General features: G+C 54.9%; 1 protein-coding gene across 1 annotated transcript; it reads right to left on the reverse strand.

Moving 5' to 3' along the window:
- Window positions 1-9,546: 9,546 nt before the first annotated feature.
- NCKIPSD (NCK interacting protein with SH3 domain) lies at window positions 9,547-20,259 on the reverse strand. Its single transcript, XM_059939581.1, has 13 exons — window positions 20,004-20,259; window positions 17,319-17,428; window positions 16,885-17,092; window positions 16,622-16,712; window positions 15,877-16,367; window positions 14,442-14,612; window positions 14,211-14,297; window positions 13,984-14,122; window positions 13,819-13,899; window positions 13,498-13,626; window positions 13,299-13,391; window positions 13,000-13,172; window positions 9,547-10,458 (listed from the first exon to the last, which is right to left on the reverse strand). Exons 1-13 carry the CDS (start codon window positions 20,172-20,174, stop codon window positions 10,255-10,257), a joined length of 2,148 nt encoding a protein of 715 aa, XP_059795564.1. The 5' UTR covers window positions 20,175-20,259; the 3' UTR covers window positions 9,547-10,254.
- Window positions 20,260-21,380: the final 1,121 nt, after the last annotated feature.

A 21,380-nucleotide genomic window follows, 5' to 3' on the forward strand; every position in this document is an offset into this window, starting at 1 on the left:
CACCCCCTACTTCCCCACACGGCCTCCACTGTCCTCCGCCTGGGTCCAGGCCTTGGGCCCGCCTCGCTGCTCGGGCCCCCACCCGGGGCCCTGCCACCGCCCTGGTCCCCCGCCTCTAGGCCTGTCGCTCCGCGCCGCCGCCACCCTCTGGGCACCATCTACTCCGCGGCCAGAGTCCCTTTGGCGAGCGGCCCCGGCTTTTGCCGCCCCCACCACAGCATCCCCGACGCTGCCGCCGCCTCCCGCCGCTCCAACATGGCTCCCGGTCGCTGCGATGGTTCGTTCCACCTCCGCCCCAAAGTCCCAAATCCGATGGTACAGGCTGTCGCGCATGACAGCTCTGGATATCGAAGTTACTGCCGCCATCTTTATTGAGGGCGGAGCATAAGTGCTGCCCACGGTCCTGAACCGGGCTTGGCGCTTCACTGCCCCTGCTTCCACCCTCCTCGTGGCCACCGCCCTCACCAGCATCCCTCCCCCTAGGGCGCTGTCTCAGCTCCGTCTTCCAGCTTTCTGCTTGCGGATCTCTTGCCCCCTTCCTGAGCACTAGTTTCGAACCCTGTCCCGGATCTTGGTCTGAAAATTTGGTGCCCATGATGTGCAGAGAAAGCGTTCTCATGACTCTTGGGCGAGGATACCATATGGAATCCTGGGGTCGGAGAGGACGATGGCTGGACGGGGCCTGGGATGCCAGCAGGCCAAACAACAGCCTTAACTGTTCGATCAAAACTTTGTTTGTTTTTGTGTTTTTGGCTGCGCTGGCATAGCGGGATCTTAGTTCCCCGACCAGGGATCGAACTCGTGCCCCCTGCAGTGGAAGCGCGGAGTACTAACCACTGGACCACCAGGGAGGTCCCGATCAGCGAGTTTTAACTCATGAAACATGTCGCGACCATCTGTTTGTTTGGAACGCCCCAACGGAGCAAACTTCCCTGCCTTGCTGGCCGCCAGCAGTCTTCCGGGTTGGGGGCTCTTCCACTGGAAGCTACACTCCCGTCTCCAGGCCGCGGGTCTCTGGAGTGCTCTGGAATGCCACGTGGAACCCGGCATTGCTGCACGGCTGCGGCCCGGCCTCCTAGGGTCCCCGCCCCTCGCCCGCTAAGATTGCGTCCCTTAACCCCTTGTAGGGACTAACGGAAGCTCAGTTTTGCCCGCGCTATGCTACTCGGCGCAAGTCGACCCAGGCTGGCCAATGGGCAGACGCCGCGGAACAGACGTCACAGAGGACGGGCGGGGGCGGGGGAGTGGTGAACGAGGAGCGTTCCAATCAGAAAGCCACTGTTTCTATTGGCACAATGGGTGGCTCCGCCCCCATGGCAGACTCATTGTCTGGGGGAGGAGGCTCCTCCGGTTCCAGAATAGCCCGGAGCGACAATCCAGGAGGTTCTCTACGGGCCAGCCTGCAAAGGCAGCAGTGACAGTAGGCTGCAGCGCCACGAGCAGAGGACGCAGGCGTCCCTGGACCGAGGAGGGGTTTAGGTCTGGGACACGGAACGCTCCAAGGGGTGCGGTTCCTGCTTGGAACCAGCGGAGATCCCCCGGCTAAGGCCCCTGGCCCGCCCCAACCGGTACCTATGACATCACCACCAACCAATCAAATGGCGCATTCCTAGCCGCCCCCCCCCCTTGACTTATTCGCTTCCAGGAGGCGGGGTTCCCGTGGGTTCCTCCTTCAAGCGCCTCAAGTGACTACGGAGAGCAGGTGGGTGGGCTCCAGTGGTGCCCTCTGGTTTTTCTGAATCTGAGGACCACCTAAGGTCAGAGCCGGATGTACGGTCTGGGTTCCTATGGGCGTGAAGATGAAGCATCTGCAGAGGCGCCGAAGGCGGAACTCGGTTGGATGGGGGCTCAGTTGGAGTAGGGCCTGGAGGAGGGAAGCCAAAGACATGGTTTTGATCGCACACCCACCCTCCGGGCCCACAATCTAAAAAATGGAGGGCAGAAAACTTTAACGAAGGAGGGAGACAGGTGGAACGCTAGGGAGAGGGATGCTGGGGCCCCAGAAGAGGCACCTGAGCCAACGTAGCGATCTGGGAAAGCTATCTGCAGAAGACGCCCGTGCAGAACTCTGAATAACCAAGAGATGGAGGAGACACCCTAGGTCATAGAGGCGGTGTGGACAAATGTGCTGAGGCTTAAAGGGACCATGGCCAAAGGAAGTTACGCCCTGCTCCCTCCACTAGGGGTAGTACTGCCCTCAACTGATGCTCCTTGTGGAGAGCAAGACCTAGAGCTCTCCTTGACACCTCTGTTGACTGCAGGTGACTCTCCGTGTCACTCCCTGCTGTTCTGCCTCCACCATAGTCCTCTTTGTGGCTGCTGTTCCATGGAAGCCTCTCCCTCTCCATCTGCACTCTCCTCTATGCCCCACCCCAAATGGCAGCTTCTGATGCTCCCTGTAAAGACAAACCAAGTGTAGTTCCTTTTTCCAAGTCCTCTTTCCACTGCCCTCTAGGACATCTCAACCCCTCTCCTCGTGCCTTTTCCTCCCTGTGTTTGCCCCCTCCTTCCTCCCAGTCAAGTCAGGGGTACCTTGCTGGGAGAGCAGACCAGAAGACCCGGCCAACCCATCCAGCTCAATTATCCAACAGTTCTTTCATCTCACTAAGACCTCCAATCTGCCATTCCTCACCTCCTCTCAGCTCCTTACCTTAACCATTAGCCAGTCTTATAACAACTCTCCTGCCCTGCTCTTCTTAGACAAACTCAGTGGGCTAAAATCTAACTCCTTAAAATAGATTACTTGGGTGGGGGGGGGTGTCTTGCTCTTGCACGCCTGGCTCTTGCCTAGGTTATTGGCGTAAGTGCAAGATCGGTGGGCTCCTAAGATTTCTGCTTGAAAACTGGATGATCTTCTAGCCTGAGACTATTCCTTATCAGAGCCTAGGGCCGCTGGGCCCCTTCACTCAGTACCTGCTGGAGCAACATCACACCCTCGTGCACAGTTGGTATTGGCTTGCCTGGCTGATTCGCGTGGGAGAGTCCTTGTATGCCATTGTATTGTTCAAGTGTAAAGGCATCACGAATAGTTGGACTCAACTACTCTGGTTCCTGCAAACATTCCTTTTTGGGATGGCATCTATTACTTGATTGCTTACAGACCAAGACGCCAAAAACAAACTTAAAAAAAGATATCCAAAAAAACTGAATCACTATTTTATACACCTGAAACTAATATTGTAAACCAACTATACTTCAATTTTAAAGAGAAAATACAGCACATAAAGTTCCTAGGAGAAAAAAAAAAAGATGTTCAAAAGCTTCCTCTACACTTTGACATTCAGCCTCACCTTTTTTGGGGGGTGCTGTGTTTACTTGATCTTTCTAGAAAGTTACGACCCTCTAGTTATTCATTATTTCTTCATCTGCTCTGGTTAAACTTGAGTAGATAGTAGGAAAAGATTTTAGCTTTCCAGTTCTGCAGACTAACCTATTCGGCAGAGGGCTTCCAGCTACCTTCTTGCGGTCCTTGGCTGTGTTGGCGTTCTATCACCCGGTTTAAGCCACATACTAAGTTTGCTTGTTGGGATATCATTGCTCCCACCTTCTGATTATAACACCTTACCCTTACCACCACCATCTTATCAGCTCTCCTTTCCCCAAATTTTTTCCCACCCACCTGGACCAAAATAGAGTGACACTTCCGTAACACATCAATTCCACCCACATTTGTTAGACACCTGTGAGGCGGGATCTTCTCCTCTCAGGCTTCCATTTCACATTATGGAGAAAGATAAGGAAGACAAGCAAGTGCCTGGAATGGGGCGGGCCAAGTGGTGACACAGAGGCACAGAGGACATCCTGGGAACCAAGAAGGAACGACTGGGGAATGCTTTCTCTGCTGCTGCCAGCCAGAAGTGATGCTTCCCTCCACTCGGACCCTCCGACATAGTGCTCTGTACGTGCAGGGTCTGATGGCCACCTTCAAGTCAGGACCACATCTTAAGACAGCTTCATTTTTTTCCTCTAGCCCCTGTCCCATTGCCTCACACACAGGTGTTCTATCAGTGTTTACCGAACAAAGGAGGGAAACTCTGATTTCACTTTGCACTTGTTCAGCATCATTCCAATTTTTATCTGAAAACTGCAGAACCCATTCAGTGTAACCTTGTGTCAGAGAAAAGCACAGGACTGCCCTTGACTGGTACCACCATCTTTCTGTGGGTCCCCTGGTGGGAAACCTGTATCTTTTTCACACTTTCCTATTCTCGGTCACTTTTTTCCAGACACTGTAGATGTCTCCCTCCAGTTTTGACTCACTCAGCCATTCCTGTTCTAGAGAGGCTAGACCATGGGTTCTCCAGCTAGATACTACCTCTCTCATTCACCTGGTTATAACTTACTACTGACTGGTTGGGGGAGGAGGGTTACTGTCACCTCAAGGAGCCTTTAGGGCTCCTTTCTTGGAGGACCCCCTGCTTGTTCACTAGGGACTAGACCTTATTTTCCTTCCATGTAAGTCATGTTATTTGTTTTAAGCAAACACTTATGAGAAACAGCCCCCTCGCCCCAAAAAAGAGGCCTCAAGTAAAAGCACAACCATGAAAGATGATGGACTATGAATTAGTTTTGGTGGAGATCAACTTCTACACATAAATCTCAGTCCTTCCTTCTGTTTCTCTTGTGATTAAGGGGTTATTAATGGTGCCAAGGATAATATGGCTGATTACTGAATGAAATGTATTAACTTGAATAAAATGTTGTGAATTGTGAAAAAAAAATAGACTACTTGTGAATTCCTCACCTCTGGAGCAGCAGAGCATTGCTAAAGAAAAACACTTCACATTCTTGACAACAAGCCTTAATATTATATTGGAGGGCTTCACCAGCACAGTAAGGCAAGAAAAACAGTAAAAAATTACAAGGATTGGAAAGGAAAAAAGAAAACTTATTCACAGCCAACAGGAATGTGTATGTAAAAAATCCAAAAGAACTTATAGATAAGTTGTTAGAGTTTAGCAAAGTCATTGGATGCAAGGTCAATATATAAAAATCAGTTGTAATTTCTATATATCAACAAGTGAGAAAAATTTTTTTCATGATGTGATTTACAGTAGCATCATGTAACGTAAAATGCTGGAATAAATATAATGAAATATGTGCAATGATTCTTCACACACACATACACACACACACAATAAAACATTATTGACACTAAACACTGTGATAATCATTTCATGATGTCTGTAAGTCAAATCATTACGTTGTATACCTTAAGCCTATATAGTGCTATATGTCAATTATATCTCAAGAAACACTGGAAGAAAAAAACATTGAGAGAAATAAAGACATAAATGGAGTGGAAAACTATGTTCCAAGATGGAAAGATTCAATACAGACATACCTCGGAGATATTGTGGGTTCAGTTTCAGACCACCGCAATAAAGCAAATATCACAATAAAGTGAGTTACACAAATTTTCTGGTTTCCCAGGGCATATAAAAATTATGTTTAGAGTCTATTAAGTGTGCAATAATAGCATTATGCCTAAAAAAAATGTACATACCTTAATTAAAAATACCTTATTGCTAGGACTTCCCTGGTGGCACAGTGGTTAAGACTCCGCGCTCCCAATACAGGGGGGCCGGGGTCAATCCCTGGCCAGGGAACTAGATCCCACATGCGTGCGGCAACTAAGAGTTCGCATGCCACAACTAAGGAGGCTGCCTGCCGCAATTAAGGAGCCCATGAGCCACAACTAAGGAGCCCACCTGCCGCAACTAAGACCCAGTGCAACCAAATAAATAAATAAATATTTTTTTAAAAAAGAGAAAATCAAAACCTAAGAAGGTGGGGGGAGCACAAAATTAAAAAAAAATACCTTATTGCTAAAAAATGCTAACCATCACCTGAGCCTTCAGTGAGTTGTAATCTTTTTGAAAAGTAACACCAGGGAATTCCCTGGTGGTCCAGTGGTTAGGACTCAGAACTTCCACTGCAGGGGGTAAGGGTTCGATCCCTGGTGGGGGAACTAAGATCCCGCATGCTGCATGGCGTGGCCAAAAAAAAAAGGAAAAACAACATTAAAGATCACTGATCACAGATCATCATAACAAATATAATAATGATAAAGTCTGAAGTATTATGAGAATTACCAAAATGTGACACAGAGACATGAAGTGAGCAAATCCTGTTGGAAAATTGGCAACAATTAGACTTGCTTGACACAGGGTTTGCCACAAACCTTCAACACCTTTCAATTTGTAACAGATGCAGTTTATCTGTGAAGTGCAACAAAAATGAGGTATGCCTGTATTGCACACATGCTAATTCTTCCCAAAGAATGGATTCAATGCAACTCCGATAGAAGTCCCAGCAGATACTGTGTAGTGTGTGTGTGTGTGTGTGTGTGTGTGTGTGTAAACTGACAAACTGGATTCTAAAACGTATGAGGGCCAGGAATACCCAAGACAGTCCGAAGAAAACCCAAGTAGGAGAACAGCTTCATCTATAGGAGATCAAGAAAGCTACAGCTACAGAAACCAAGACTGTATGGTGCTGGTGCAGGAATAGACAGATGAATGGAACAAAATCCAGAGAGGGGCCTAAAGATGTGTGGAGACTTGAATTTTGACAAGGGTGGCTCTTAAGAGCCAAACACAAAGGATGGGCTTTCCAATAAATGGTGCTGGGTCAATTGGATATCCATGCAGAAAAAAATTAAATGAGACCCCTACTTCATACTACCATCATAATCAATTCCAGATTCGACATGTGAATATGAAAGGAAAGACAATACAGCTTTTAGAAGAGAACACAGAAGTTCGTGACTTTAAGCAAATATATTTTTTTTAAATAGGATACAAAATGTACTAACCATAAAGGAAAATACTGAAAAATTGGATTACATTATAATTAAGAACTTCCTTTCATCAAAAGATGTTAAGAATGGGAGACGATACTGTAAGATATACAACCCAAGGACTCATATCTTGAATACATACTACAAACCAACAAAAGATAGACAACCCAGTCAATGAATGTGCAAGAGATGTGAACAGGTGCTTCACAAGAGAAGATCCAAATAGCCAGTAAACTAATGAAAAGGTGCTCAACCTCTTTAGTCATCAGGGAAACGCAAGTGTAAAAGTAAATACTACTACACTGCACCAGAATGACTAAAATGAAAATGACTGACAATACCAGGTTTTGGGAAAGATATAGAGCAGTTGGAACTCAGGCACCAGTGGAGGAGAGTACACTGGTACAACTACTTTGGGAAACTATTTGGCAGTTTCTGCCTGTGCCCCTGCAATTCCACTCTTGAGAATATATCTCCCAGTCCAAGCATATGAGCAACAAGAAGACATGTACAACAGTGCTCCTGACAGCATGATTAGTAATAGACAAAAATTGGAAACTGCAATTGAGGGTGTAACCCATACGACATTGGGAATGAACAAACTACAACCACATACTATGACACAGACAAACCTCAAAAACTTGGTGAGTGCAGAAGCCAGTGTCTATATGACTATTTATATAAAGTTCAAAAACAGGCAAAACTTATCAGTAATTACCTCTAGGGAAGAGGCCTGGGGAGAAGGAAGGAGTTGGTGATTGAGAGGGGTGCACAGTGGGCTTTGGGAACTGGTGACACTGGGTGGTGACTATATTAGCATCTTCTGTCATAATTCATTAAGCTGTACTCTTTGCATACTGTAGTTTTCATAGTATGCTATTCTTCCATGAAATAAGAGAAAAAAAGAAAAGGTTATCCTCACATACTTGGAGCCTCAGTCTGTATCTTTCCGGGACTGAGCAGGCAGGTGGTCTTCACCCAACCCCTTACCCTGGAGTTGCCTTATGCACGTGTAGCATGTTGTCCTCAGTCATGTCCCACAGACGTGGTGCCACACCTGTAGGGACCCACTTCTAGCCCAGAGGTTGGCCCAAATGCCCAGCCCTCACTGTCCCTCAAAATTTGAGTTTTCCTCAGCCCCACCCTATCACTCCCCTTTCTTTGAGTGCCTTAGTTCTCCCTCTCTTCGCCCTTTCCCCTGCCTAACCACATCCACGTCTACCATCCTTCCAAGCAGTCAGAGGTATTCTCCCAGACAGTTCCTTCCCTGAGGAATTCTCTGGCTAGTCATTGTCCTTGGTAGTTTTAATTCTGTGCGGTGAGACACCATCAAGGTGTTTATTGATGGTCCTGGAGTCCTGGCCCCTCTGAGTATCTCCTTACAAACACATGCAAGGGCCCGTTGGACAATCACGCAGAAGCGGGCAGGGGCTCTGATCTTCCGGCCACGGGGCTGCACTTTGTTTCTCACGGGGGCCAGCACTAGGACAGATGGCACAGCATGGCCCTGCTTTTCCCACGAGGTCAGTGTGTGCAGCCTAACAGCAAACAGAGCAAGGCACAGAGGCTATCGAATGTTCCTGCCTCAGCTTCCTGAGGACCTGTACTTATCACTGAGTTACTCGCTCTCAGGAGAAGAACCATGGCTCTCCGCCTTCAGCACTCCAATGAGAAAGGAGCTGTACCTGGAAGTCAGCGTTGTTGATTCCGCCTGTGGAAGGGAGGCAGAGGCCTCCAGGATGAAGTGACCAGGTTGTACCACACAGAGCTTTCCTGCAGACAACTGTGTCAGCTCCTCCTCAGGTCCAGGTGAGCCTGTGCACTTAAACTTCTGGAAGAGTCAACAGGTCAGGAAGGACATCTCCCTGCTGGCCTCCTGTGCTTTGCTCCCATGGACCTGTTTCCCTGGGACCCCACCCCTAGACTGGCCTTGCTGGGCTTCTTGCCGCATTCCGTTCTGCTGGTAGAGTAACAGCCCTCTGCCTTCAGCACCCCATTAAGAAAGGAAAAGTCGTGGCCAGAAGTCACAGTATCAGTGATTCTGGATGTGTGGAATCTGATGAGAATCGTCTTGGGTAACAAAATGAAGGGAACTGATGGAAACCGCTGCTGCCTGGTGTCTGCCTACAGGTTCTGACTCTCTTCCCCAACTTATGGTGACAGCCTTCGTTAACTAGGGAGCCCACCACGAGGAAAAAGTTTTTTGCCCAACGTTGGCCTCTGATTCCCCTCAAACAGTAGTGCACAACTAACCCCACACTTGTTGAGATATTCTTTTTGTCCTACCGTAATTACCAAATCTCCGCTAAGGCTGCAAAATGAGGGAACCTCGCTGGATCCAGTGGAAGACAAATAAGGAAGGGAAACAGCTGGGCAGGCCTAGGAGTTCAGGGAGGCCAGGGCTTGGACAGGAGACGCTTCATTTGAGAACAGGTGTAAAGGATATAGGGTTTCAACACGGGAGACAGACACGGCATTCAAGGCAAAGAAAGATGTAAGTGAAGCCTGGAGGGGCAGTCACCTGCAAATGGACCACGGGGCTCTCAGTGGCTGTGGCCGTGGCCCAGAAGTGGGAACCCAGGGAAGAGAGGCTGGAACAGGGCTCAAGGGACCTCGATGGAGAGGCCTGTCAGGGACCATCACCTCCTCAGGCTGGAGAGGACAGGGCAAGCTAGTGACGAGGTCCTGAGGCCCCAGCGCCCCCACCCATCCTCTCCCACCACCACTCAGGATCATACAGGGAAGCCTGTTTCCAGATGCCTGTGATTTATTTCCAAGCTGAGCTGCAGCACATAGGAAAATACACATGGCTTTTCGGTCTACGTTTTTACAGAGAAAATAGATTCTGTCATTGGCTTTATCAGTGCCATCACCTCATTCTGTGAGGCTCCAGGGTGGATGGCCTGTCTCTAAGACTCTGCTTTCAAAGCAGCAGCTTGGCCAAGACCTCTGGGGGCTGGAGTGAGGGGCAGAGACCCCCCACGGGGTGGCGGCTGGGGGGACAGAGCACATGAGCAGCACTCACTGCGAAGCTAAGGCAAAGAACGGAGCTGGCGGAAGGTGCCTCCTCTCACCCCAGGGACACGGCTTGCTGAAGCCCAGGACACAGACCAGGTGGGCGCGGGGGATGAGGGCTCTGGCCCAGCCTGGAGCAGCAGCAGGACTCTGAGTGTGCATGTGTGTGGGGTGGGGAGGCATGCTGAAGAGGCAGCCCAGCAGGAGATGGAGGGGCTTCAGTTCACACTCCCCCTGCCCCAGCATAGCTCCCAGCGCGTGGTCCCTAATCCTGCGCTTGGCCCCTCTCATTAGCTCTGTTTCAGGTGGGGGTCCCTGCTTAGGTCCCTTCCACCATCACCTCCCCTCAAACTGTCAGTGCTAAACATTCTTAGGGCCAAGCCTCCGAGTCCCCTGCACCCTACCCAGGGCTGCAGGGAAGGGAGGAAAAGAAGGTGCTAGCTGGGGGCCTCGCCCAGCACCGGGAATTCCTTGCACATCTCTTGGACAATCATGCGGTCCATCTGGCACTGGGGCGAGGCTTCCTCCTCGGTTAGGATGCGTCGCAGTGTGGCCTGCAGGTCGGGGAGCCGGTGGCGGTGCTGTAGGTAGGGTGTGGAGCGGACCACAGCGTGCATCAGGGAGAGGTACTCCATGCGAAGCTGTGGGGAGAGCAGGCAAGCTCAGGGACCCCAGGGAGGCACTGAGACTGTCACCAGACAGGGACAGGCCACTACTGCCTCCTGGCAGCCACACGGACCCCAGGGCTGTGGACCACCTCACAACACTGAAGATCAGGGTTGCATCCCCAGCGCCCAGAGTGAACCTGGCACAGAACTGGCCTTTGATAGTCGTTGAATAAGTAAGTGAGTAAATGAATCATCTGAGACACACACAGTCCCAGAATGCGGCCGGCCCAGGGAAGTCCTGCCTCAGAGAGGTGGCGAGGGGAAGCAGCGAGCCCGCACCCCTCCTGTAATGCTGGGCCCCTGTGGGGCTGCTGTCTGTCTGTTGGAGGCCCTCTGCTTCTCACTCTATCCCCTCACCCTGTAAGATCTCATTCACACGCACAGCTTCAAATAGTGACCCCCACTCAAACCTCTTGCAGAGACTCTCCGGTGAGCTGCAGATGAGAAAATCCAACTGCCCACTTGTCACCTGCTTATCTCAGAGAGAACTCAAACTCACATAACAACCATCAAACTCGTGATCTTCCCCATCTTCCCAAAGCTGAAGGCTTTCTCATGCTCTTTATTTTAATAAAGAGCACTGCTGTCCATTCAAGTGCTCGAGCCAAAACTGTACGTGTCCCCTCCGGTTCCTTTCTCCCCACACCCCGAATCCAATCCGTCCCAGTAAAACCTGGCCGTCTTACCTTCTACGTGTGCCCTGAATCCATCTCCAACACCCCCCGCCAACCCACCCTCCCAGCACCTCTGGCTTTAACGGCTCCAAGAACCACTCCAGTCTGACACCCCAGCTGCTCCTTATCCTCACTGAGACCCTGATCCATTGACCTGGCGCCAGCACTTTTTCCTCCATTTGCCTGCCTCACCATCCCTCATTTCTCTCTTTACCTCTGATTAGAGGAGTCAATACTCAAACCTTCTTTAGGCAGCATCACCCTGCTAACTTCCAACCCTGGTCAGACCACAAAGCACCTGCCTATCAAATCCTAGTAGCTAAGCAGCAGACAATTACAGAGCCTTGCGCAGGCTTGAACGGCATTCCCCACCACAAACCTCACTGCCTGGCACCCCTGCCACTTCCCTCTGCCACGTTCACTGCTCCTGAAAGGACCACTGCCCACCTTCTCTCCATTTCCCAAACCTAAACTGCCTGATCAGTTGGCTTTGTGCTTCATGCAGAAAACAAGCAAACTTTCAGAAACGCCTGGTCTTCCCCCAGCACCCACACCTCACCTGTCCCCAGTGAATGAACTGCCCCGGCTCCTGCCAGAGGCCATCCCTCCACGGGGGCCTGGACCCTCCCCCGCTGCCTGACCTACTTGACACCCGCAGTGGCTGACTCTCCCAACACATCAGCCGTTTCTCCACAATTGGCTGGCTGGATCATTCCCTCTGGCTCAGACATGCACCAGCATCTCCCACCTTTAAAAGACTTTCCCTGACCCCATGTCTCCCTCCAGTGATCCCCCACCTTTTTCTGCTCCCCTTCACTTAAAAACACACGAAGCTTGTCTCCATTCACTGCTCCCGCCTTCCCCCTTTCCACTCCCCTCCAACTTCAAATCCTCTCTTCAACTTCCCACTCAGACTCTCTTCCCTCCACTCCATGGACTCTGCTTGTGAATCATGCCTCATCTCCATGTGGCGAATCCCGTGGCTCATTCTCAGGCCTCATCTCACTCGGGCTCCTAACTGTGGAGACGGCTCATCCCCCTCCTCCTCCATACACGTGGCTCTGGGCTCCTGCTCTCTTGGTTTTCCTCCTGGGTGTCTCCCTACATGTCCCAACTGTGCCCTGGGCTGAGGCCTGCGCTTCCCTCTGTCCCATCCATCCCACACCCTAGGTGACCGCACTGTCACAGGCTTCCCAGCACATCTATGCACAGCCAACTCCAAAGTGTCTCTTTCCAGTCCCAACTCACACCCCAGTGCCTCCCTGACATCCTCTGTACCTGGATGTCCAGCAGGTATCTTCTCAGTCTTGACACATCAAAACACAACTCTATTCAAAAGTTCTTCCCCACCTGAGCAATCAGCACTTCATCCACCCGGTTGCTCCAGACCAATCCAGCAGCAAGCCCTGCCAACCCACTTCCAACACATCCCGGCCTGATCTCCTCTCCCACCCTATCCGTGCCACTTGGGCTGTAGCCGCCTCCTCACCGGCCTCCCGCTTCTGCTGTGCTCTCACAGTCTCTGTTTCATTCAGGATGGTAATTGGATCACTTCCCCTGCCCCAGAGAAGAGGTGACAACCTCCCGCCGCAGCCTCCAAGGCTTTGTGTAAACTCCACTTCCTCCTCCTCACCTCCCACCACTCCCTCCACTCTTGCTTTCTTCGGACAGCCCACCCCTGATCACCTCATGGCGGGCTCCCTTGGGTCTTGGCACACCTGTCATGGTTGAGCAGCCTCCCACACTTACCCGGCTCCAGCAGTGCCCCTCGCCCTCGTCTCCATTCAGTGTCAGGTCCCCCCCTTTTGTTAGTTTCTACACAGCTGCCATCCCCAGGCACCTTATCTCCAGGCGACAGGTCCGCGATGTGCCGCACGGTGATGTCGATGAGCGCCATCATATCCGTGTGGTAGAAGATGGCAGCTGTGGCGGGGCTGGCGAACACGTCCTGCAGGAACTTGAGGACGGAGTGTGGCGGCTGAGGCTCATGCTTAAAGATGCGCACGGGGTCATCTAGAAGGCAGGGGGAAGAGGCGTCAGGGCAGTCCTCGAGGGGGCCCAGAGTCACCCCAGCGAGTTACAGGGGTCATGGAGTCAAAGGACATCGAAGGGGCCCCGCACAGATTCCTGGGCCCTCACCCCCTCTGTTCAGGAGCAACAGTAGCTTCTCGGAGAAGATCTTGACATTGGCGTGTTTGCTCAGGGCGGCCATGATGAAGTTCTGGTCAGGGGCTGAGGAAGGACACGGGGGTAGACAACAGCACAGGTGCTAAGCCTGGAGAGCCCCCCTCCTCCCCACTACGGCGAGTCAGCCACCCCCGTCAGGCCCTGCCCCCACCTGGCAGGTGCAAATTGAGAGCCAGAAGTAGATTCATGCAGAGATCCGGCAGTTGCTCAGTGGTGTCCAAGGGCAGCCCGTCCTCAACGATGCTCAGCAGGAACTGGGCGAAGGGTGTGCCCAGGTGCTCTGGGAGAGGGGCACGTGGAAGTCTGCAGCACCCCCCATCACACACCCCACACCGCCCAGCCTCCCTGGGTTTCTGTGAGCCCTGGGGACATTCAGTCAGACTATGGTCAGTGGGCCCCTCGGGCCATGGGGCCCACCTCCAGTGGGCTGTGGGCTCTCTGTGATCAGCTGGTCAGTGACCTGCCTTCTTACCATAGTGTGCATAGGGCACTGCCTCCCCCATGGAGAAGACCATGGCCAGAATGAGGGCGGAGTAACAGAGTTTCTGATGGTCTGTGGGGGAGCAAAGCAGAGGTCAGAGCCTCCCCCCAGATGGCGGGAACCTCCCTAGATGGCAGGAAGCTGCCCCTCGCTCACCCTGCGTGTCTGTCTGCATGTCCCGCGCCAGCTCCACAGGCAGCACAGATGACACTAGCGTGGAGATGATGGCTGCGTCCAGGCTGCACATGGCGCCGAAGCACTTGAGGAGCAGCAGCCGCAGTGACACCCGGTGCTCCTGGCAGGGGACCCTGTGTGCTCAGTGCCCGGAACCCCCACCTCTACCCAGGTCCCTCTGTACCCCCTCCCCTCTGTTTCGCACACACCATTTGGTAATAGGCCACCAAGGCCAGGACAGACTCGAACTCATTCCTCTTGCACATTTTCTTGCAAACTTCAGGGTCTGCATCCGTCTGTGGGGAGGACGAAGTGTGATGGAGTCACTCAGTGTGAGGTGGCCACATGTTGAGTGAGCTGAGGACAAGTAGGGGAGACTCCCGAGCACTGGGGAGGGATGGGGCAGGGGTGGGGGACACCTGGGGGCCCCCAGCCCGCACCAGAATGTGCAGCAGCTCCTCCAGGTAGCAGCGGATGACACCCTCGTCCTCATACAGGGCCCAGCTGCGCTGCTGGGCGTCATCCTTCCGCCGGGCCAGGTCTGCAAAGATCACTTCCAGCCTCTGCTGGTCGTGGCAGACCTGCCCTGAGGGCAGGGCAGTGCTCAGGTCCTGGAGGAAGAGGTCTGGCTCAGCGCACTTGCGCCTCACCATCTCCAGGAGGCCCACAAGGCCTGGAGTTCAACCTAGACCCTGAGGTCATGGCATGAGCTCCAGGCCAGTGTCAGGCAGGGGGGCCCCAGCCTCACCTACCAGAGCTGCCTGGAGCCAGCGTCGTCCCAGGAAGGGTGAGGGGACCAGCTCCCGGTTCTCTTCCCTCCTCCCCGCTGCTCCCATCAAGCTCCCACAAAAGACCTGCTCCCACAGCCCATCCCTCAACATCGGGGCCCCCACGGGCACTGACCCAGTTCTGTACCCCCTCCCCAAGTAATTCCACTGCCCCCAAGTCTTAACAACCGTCTGGGACAGGATTCTGCATGAGACACATCTGTGGGGTGTTTTCCAACAACTTGCCTCCTGTCCCAGACCTGGATAAACATCCTCCATGAGGAAGGCCACCGACTCCTCACCGCCTGAATGTGACTGAGACTCCACCCCCTGATTCTACACAAAGTGGGACAGGCCTGTCATCCACCCACCTCCCGTGTTCCTCTTGACCCTGCCATCCAGTGTCCCAGCACAGGCAAGCCCACTGACTCACTGCTCCCCAGACCCCAAACTAGAGCTGCAGGAGCCATGGAGCCCTAAGGAGAGACCTCTGGCCCATCTGGCCCCCACCGTGTAGACTGGGCTCATGCCCCCCAGTCCTGCTCCCTGACCAGTGCCCCAAACTTGGCAAAGGATCCCACCCGCCTATGATGCACACACACCTCATTCACATCTCAGTCAGCACTCAGGCCTCCATCATAGCTCTCGAAGCACCCATTGCTCTCCACTGCCAAGACCAGCATGGCACTGCCCTCTCTCATGCCTTATGTCCATTCCTTCCCTGCAGCCTGAGAGAATTCCTGGCCACCCACGGCTGTCTCAACTGTCACCTGCCCCAGGTCTCACCTCCAACCACACCACTTGCTCCCTCCCTCACTCCCTGTGTTCCAGCCATGCTGGCCTTGTTCCACTTCTTCCTGCGAGCCAAGCTCGGTTCTGCCTCATGGCCCTCGTCCAGCCTGAGCCTCTGCCTGGAACACTCTTCCATCCTTTCTCCTTCAGGGATCAGCCCAAATGTCCCCAGCACCCAGCACAAGGAAACCAAGAGCTAGAGCTCAACAAAGACCTGTCAGGTAAAGGCTGGACACAGTGTGAGGATGGGGAAGGGGCAGAGGCTGTAGGGCGGCCCCAGGATGGGGAGGCCCCTGGCCCTGTAGCCCACCCTCACCTTGCCCTCTACCAGTGAGAGGAGGACCTGCTCCATGATAGGTGAGCTGGCCGGCACGGAGGCCTGGATGTGACCCACCACGACGCCAATGGCCACTCGGCACAGCTCGTGGCTCAGGCCAGTGTTCCTCCGCACGAGCTCCATCAGCTCTGCCCCGATGGTCCTGGGCACAGCAGTCTCAGCCAGCGCCTTCTCTTCTGTGGTCCCCAGGCTCAGCGCACCCAGGGCTTCCAGCTCATCAGGGGCTGGGGCTGTATCAACTGCTACCTCCTCTGTAGGGGGCTCCGAGTTTGGCACCTTGGAGGGAGGGGGCTGGGCTTGGGACACAGTGGTATGCGTGCCTCGGCGGGGCACAGGTGGGGGCGTGGGTGAGCAGCTGGGGCCTGGCTCCGATGAGCTGGAGCCGGTATAGAGTGTGTCAAGGGAGGTGCTGCCGACAGAGGAGCTGCTGGACACAGAACTGCCCCCAGAGGGCGTGGCGTTGCGGCCGCCTGTGGGCAGAGAGGGGACGCTGTGCTAGGGCAGCCCCCTGGGGGCCCCAACCCCTCCAAGCCCAGAGCCCCCGCCCCCCAGTACAGGGCCTAGTTCCTATGCCAGACCCTCCCACCAAGCCCAGAACCCCCAATTGCCCCGACACGTGCCCTGTCTTCCCCCCAAGCCTGGAGCCCCCAGTTCCCTGACATAGGCAGAGTAACCATTCCAAGCACAGGGTGCCCCCCCCAGTCCCCCAACCCCGCCTTCTCACCACTCCCCAAGGCCACTAGGGCCTCGCGGTCTCGGCGCTTCACGGGTGGGGGTGGCGTGGCGGGTGCTGCTCGGCGAGGCTGTGGTGGGATCTGGGAGGACAGAAGTGGGATCTGAGGGTACGACCTGGCTAGCGCCCTGAGCTTGGCATGGGCAGGACTATGGCTCCAGGCGGCACCGCTGACCCCAGTGGACCCCTGGAGCCTCTGGACAAAGCCTTAAGCTCCACCCACCTCCCTTCCCCAGGATGTTCTCACCATGTACCTGGTAGAGGCCTCCATCTGCCCCAAGATACTCAGAACTGGGCAGGCTGTGCTGCCGCTCGAACCCAGCTCTACTACACACCCCATTGGGCTGCCTGGCAGCAGCAGCATCCAGGTGGTGGTCACTGGTGGATGGGGTCATAGTTGCAGGGTTGGGGGCTGAGGGGCCTCTGCGGGACAGGGTCTCTTTCCGGTGGTGGATCAGCTTCCTGAGGGAGGGACAGGGAGGTTATTGGGGGAGTCACCTTACGACTCCCCAAGTCGTCACATGCTCCTCGTGGGATGCGGCCCACCCTAGCCCAGGCTCCCCAACCTCCCACCGCCCTCATGCTCCGCCCCACTCTGCACTACCAACACTGCTCTCTGGCATCCCCAGTACTCACTGAAGGACCCCACCCCACGGTGCTTACTGGGAGGTTCTCCCGCCCCACTCACTGGAGGATCCCGCGCTGCTCCAGGCTGTACTTGCCACCATCCCGCATGGCTGCATTGTGCACAGCCTCAATGGCCCTGTCAATGGCTTGGAGGACATCCTGCTCCAGGCCCTGTGGGGGCAGGGGTGGGCAGTTAGGCCTGGGGGCCAAGTGAGGTACTGAGCCCAGAGCCAGCCCAGGATGGAGCCCGGGGCAGACAAAGGACCACTACAGCTAAAGCCTGTAATGCCAGATGTGAACACAGCAAGCCGAACTAGAATATGAAATGGGCTTCTCAAACTGCGTCACTCAGGGAGCTGGGCCACGGGGAGGGCCCATGCTGCTGCTTTATATATTGGGGCCCCGCTCAGGATTTTACCTCACAGTGAGGCTCTCAGCTAAGATGTCGCCGAAAACCTGGGGTCTAGAGCAAAACCACAGCCCACGGACCCTCGGTTTGAGGCCAGGAGTACACACTTCGTCTATCCCCAGGCTTGGCTCAGATCCCAGGCTGAGATGCCAAGCAGGGAGCCTCTAGTGTCTGAAAGTCTTAACAAATCACTCTGGATCTTGTTGATCCTTCACAAAACCAAGGTCACACTCCAGAACGGCCCTGTCCTCAGAGAGCCTTCTGCAGGCCCTGGTAGCTGAAGACAGGCCAAAGGGATCTCCTCTCTCCACCCCTGCTGCCAGCCCCCATCCCCTCAAGCTGTTCCAGGAATCCTCCAGACCTGCACTGGGAAGCAGCAGTTCTGTGTCTGTGGCAAAAGACAGACATGAGCGCAGGACCTGGCCCCTGCCCCAGATTCTGTGTTGCCATCCGCAGCAACTCAGGGGTCCAATCTACCCAGCCTGGCTGGCATGGAGTACAGAGTAGCGGGTGGCAGCTGTGGGACCAGCCACTCCCACCCTTCGCTGCCCCTGGCACACATGGTCCATCAGGCATAGGAGCCTCAGAACTAAGGTGACATCACACCAGAGTGGGTTTGAGAAGCTTCTCTGATGGGGACAGACAGATGGACTCAGAGGTCAGCAAAGCCCTCCAGATAGCATGGGGCATGTCAGAGTGCAGGAGACAGCAGACAGAAAGGGGGACAGAGAGAGAAAGACAGATGATACACAGAAAGCAAGAAAGATGGAGAGATAGAGGGAGGGAGGGAGAGAGAGAGGGAGAGAGAGAAGCAGAGGGAGACAACGCAGAAAGAAATTGAGATTTGGAGACAGAGAAGGGGAGAGAGTCAGAGGAAGAAACACACACAAGTGGAGAGTCAGAATGACACAGAGATACAGAGAGAGCCACGGAGACGAAGACAGAGGGAGATATGCAGCAAGAAACCAACAGATAGGCAAGATGGTAGCCTCTCTGCCCTCCCCAAACACCCAGCCCCAGTGGCCCAGGCAGGGGAGGGGCCTCTTGGGCCCTCGGGGAAGAGGCAAGACTTTCCTCAGAGGCCTCCAACAAGCTCCCAGCTCCGGAGAGGCTGGGTCTGACATGCTCACCCTGGACCCAGCAGCCCTGGTGTCCAGGGCTCTCACTCTTACCCAGACACTCCTAGATGCCATGAGGCCAAGGGTTTAGGGACCAGGGCCCATCCCCTCTGGTAAGACCAGATGACATCTCCAAATTTATCCTGTTATTTCTGTCCTAAACGGGGCTGGGACAGGATGTTTCCTAAAGGCTATGGACTAGGATGGGGCGGGGGTGTCTGGCACAGGGCAGACCTGGAGGCTCCAGGCCCTCCTTCCCCCTGTGATCAGAATAGACCAGCTGGAGACAACACATCCCAGCCCTCATACCAGGACTATTCTTGGGGAAACAGGAACTGGGGCTGCAGACTCCACTGGAAGGAAATGGGGCCAAAGCCAGACCAGGGGACGCCATGGGGAGGTCTCACTTCCTTGCAATGGGAGCAGCCCCCACCCCAGGCTGGGGGCCAAGGACGGATGGAGCTCCCTCATCTTCAGAGAAAGGAAGTCTGAAAAGTCAGGGCCTGAGGCTTGTGAAAGAGGTTAGGGAGAGTAGTGCCAGGGAGTGTCGGCAGGGCCTGGGATCCCTGGTTCAAAGTGAACTGACGAAGGTGTCTTAGGAAGGGCTTCGGGGGTGACTGAGTACAGGAGAGTAAAAGATACTGAGGTCTCAGGGCTTGGGGGGTCATTTAGGGGAGGCGGGTGTCCATGGCTCTCAGTTCCAAATGGGGGAGGGGGTGTGAAGGCATGGAAGATGGGGAAACAGGCAGTGTCCAGGGTTGCCCGGGTCTCAGTGGTGGAAGCTGAGGAAAAGGAGGCAAAAGTGTGGGATCCTGGTGATCCAGGGAAGGGGCCAATTAATTCTGGGGTCTCAGTGATCTGGGGAACTGCTCAGAATTTGGTGTGCTGGAATCTCAGGACTGACTCTTGAATTCTATTCGGATGGGGGTTCAGATGTTGAGGCCCAATGGCTCTGGGATCCCGAGGAGTCTCAGTCCCAGAGTTGGGCTTTTGGTAGATCTGAGTCCTCAGAGTTGGCTGTCAAGGCCCTGGTCTTGGGTGGGGGCGCGGGCTCTTAGGGTCCCAGTCCTCCTGGGGTTTCACGGTCAGGTTCTCAAACTCCTTATCTGCTGGAGGTCCCGGCGGGCCTGGGGTGCCGGGGTCTGTCCTGCGAGCCTATGTTGGAGCTGGAGCTCAGTCTAGGGGCGGCTGAGGCCGGGCCGGGGAGGGGCACACTCACCTGCAGGCGGCGCAGGTAGGCGGGCGGCACGTAGCCCGTCTCGCCACTGCGCGCCCGCGCCGCCAGCCACCAGTGCGCGCTGCTGCGCTCCAGAACCAGGAAGGTCTCGCCCGCAGCGAACGCCAGCGCGTTGGGCTCCGCCGAGCGGAACGCGTACAGCGCGCGGTACATGAGGGTGAGCCGGGCCGGGGCAGGAGAGACAGCAGGGTCTGCAGAACCAGGACGCCAGGCCAGGAGCGCCTCACCGCGCTCGCCCTGCCCCGTGACACACGGCGCGTGCGCGCGCGCGCCCGCCCGCCCGCCGCAGCCCCGCCCCGGGATGTGTCGGCTCCTGCGCGGAAGCGCGGCGCCCCCTAGTGTCCACAGGCTGCGCGGCCCGGCGCGGCCCACGAGAATCTGCTGCCTTTTCCGCCCCTTCCGTGGATTTATGCGTCTCCAAGCTCCCGACTCCCCGCCCCAGCACCCTCCCTAGAGCCCCAGACCCAGCTTTCCCGCCCGGCCCTCCACTCCCTTTACCCGCCCAAGCCCTAGTGCTGCGGCCCATCCTACTTCCCGAAGGAGCGCTCCGCCCGCAGCCCAAAGACAGAGCCTCTGTCCTGTGCTGACAGTCCTATGCGTCCTTGCCACCCCAGGGGAGTGGGACCTGACCTACTAACATAAGGACGGCGACCCCGTGAGGGTAGTCCCGTTGTTGGATCTTGAGGCACTTGGAGGCGCCCGCGGGGCCCGGGTCTGCTCGCTGTCTTTAGGCCTCCGGACCCCGCTTACCGCCCCAGTGGTGGGCAACGGGGAGCAAGAGTGAGGGGGGCGGTAAAAACAAAAACCACGGCGGGCCATTTCTCTGTCCAAAGTCCTCCCATCCTTGCTCCCCACCCCACCTCCTCTTTTCGGCCACTAGCTTCTCTCGTCCTCTGTAACGTGGGTCTTTGCATAGTTTCCTCTGCCTGGGACACACTTCCCTTCCTCACAGTATAAGGTCCGCAGGCTCCCACCCCTATCAATCGCTATCACATCACTCTGTTCTGTTGTCTTTGGGGACTTACAACGCCAGGTTATCTTATTTCTCATGCTTCCTTCTGAGAGCAGACAGAAGGGCTGGTGGAGGATGGGGAGTGGGGCACCATGTGGCCTTAAGAGCTTGTTTGGCCCACCTTCCCATCAGCCCTGACCTGGTGAGGTCTTTGAAGTCCTAGGAGGGAAGGGGGAAACCCCGGGGAGAGATCTTAAGGGTCCTGGGGACCTCCCATTCCTGTCCAGGGGCTGGTCCAGCCACATGCCCCTCTGGAAGGCTGGGCCCAGGGAGCAGGGGCTGTAGGCACAGCCAGGCCAGTATATGCAGTTGGCCTGTTTTTGGACGTAGTGGATACAGGCATAGTG

This window comes from Balaenoptera ricei, chromosome 11 (genome assembly GCF_028023285.1).
Source record: "Balaenoptera ricei isolate mBalRic1 chromosome 11, mBalRic1.hap2, whole genome shotgun sequence".
NCBI classification, from domain to species: Eukaryota; Metazoa; Chordata; class Mammalia; order Artiodactyla; family Balaenopteridae; genus Balaenoptera; species Balaenoptera ricei.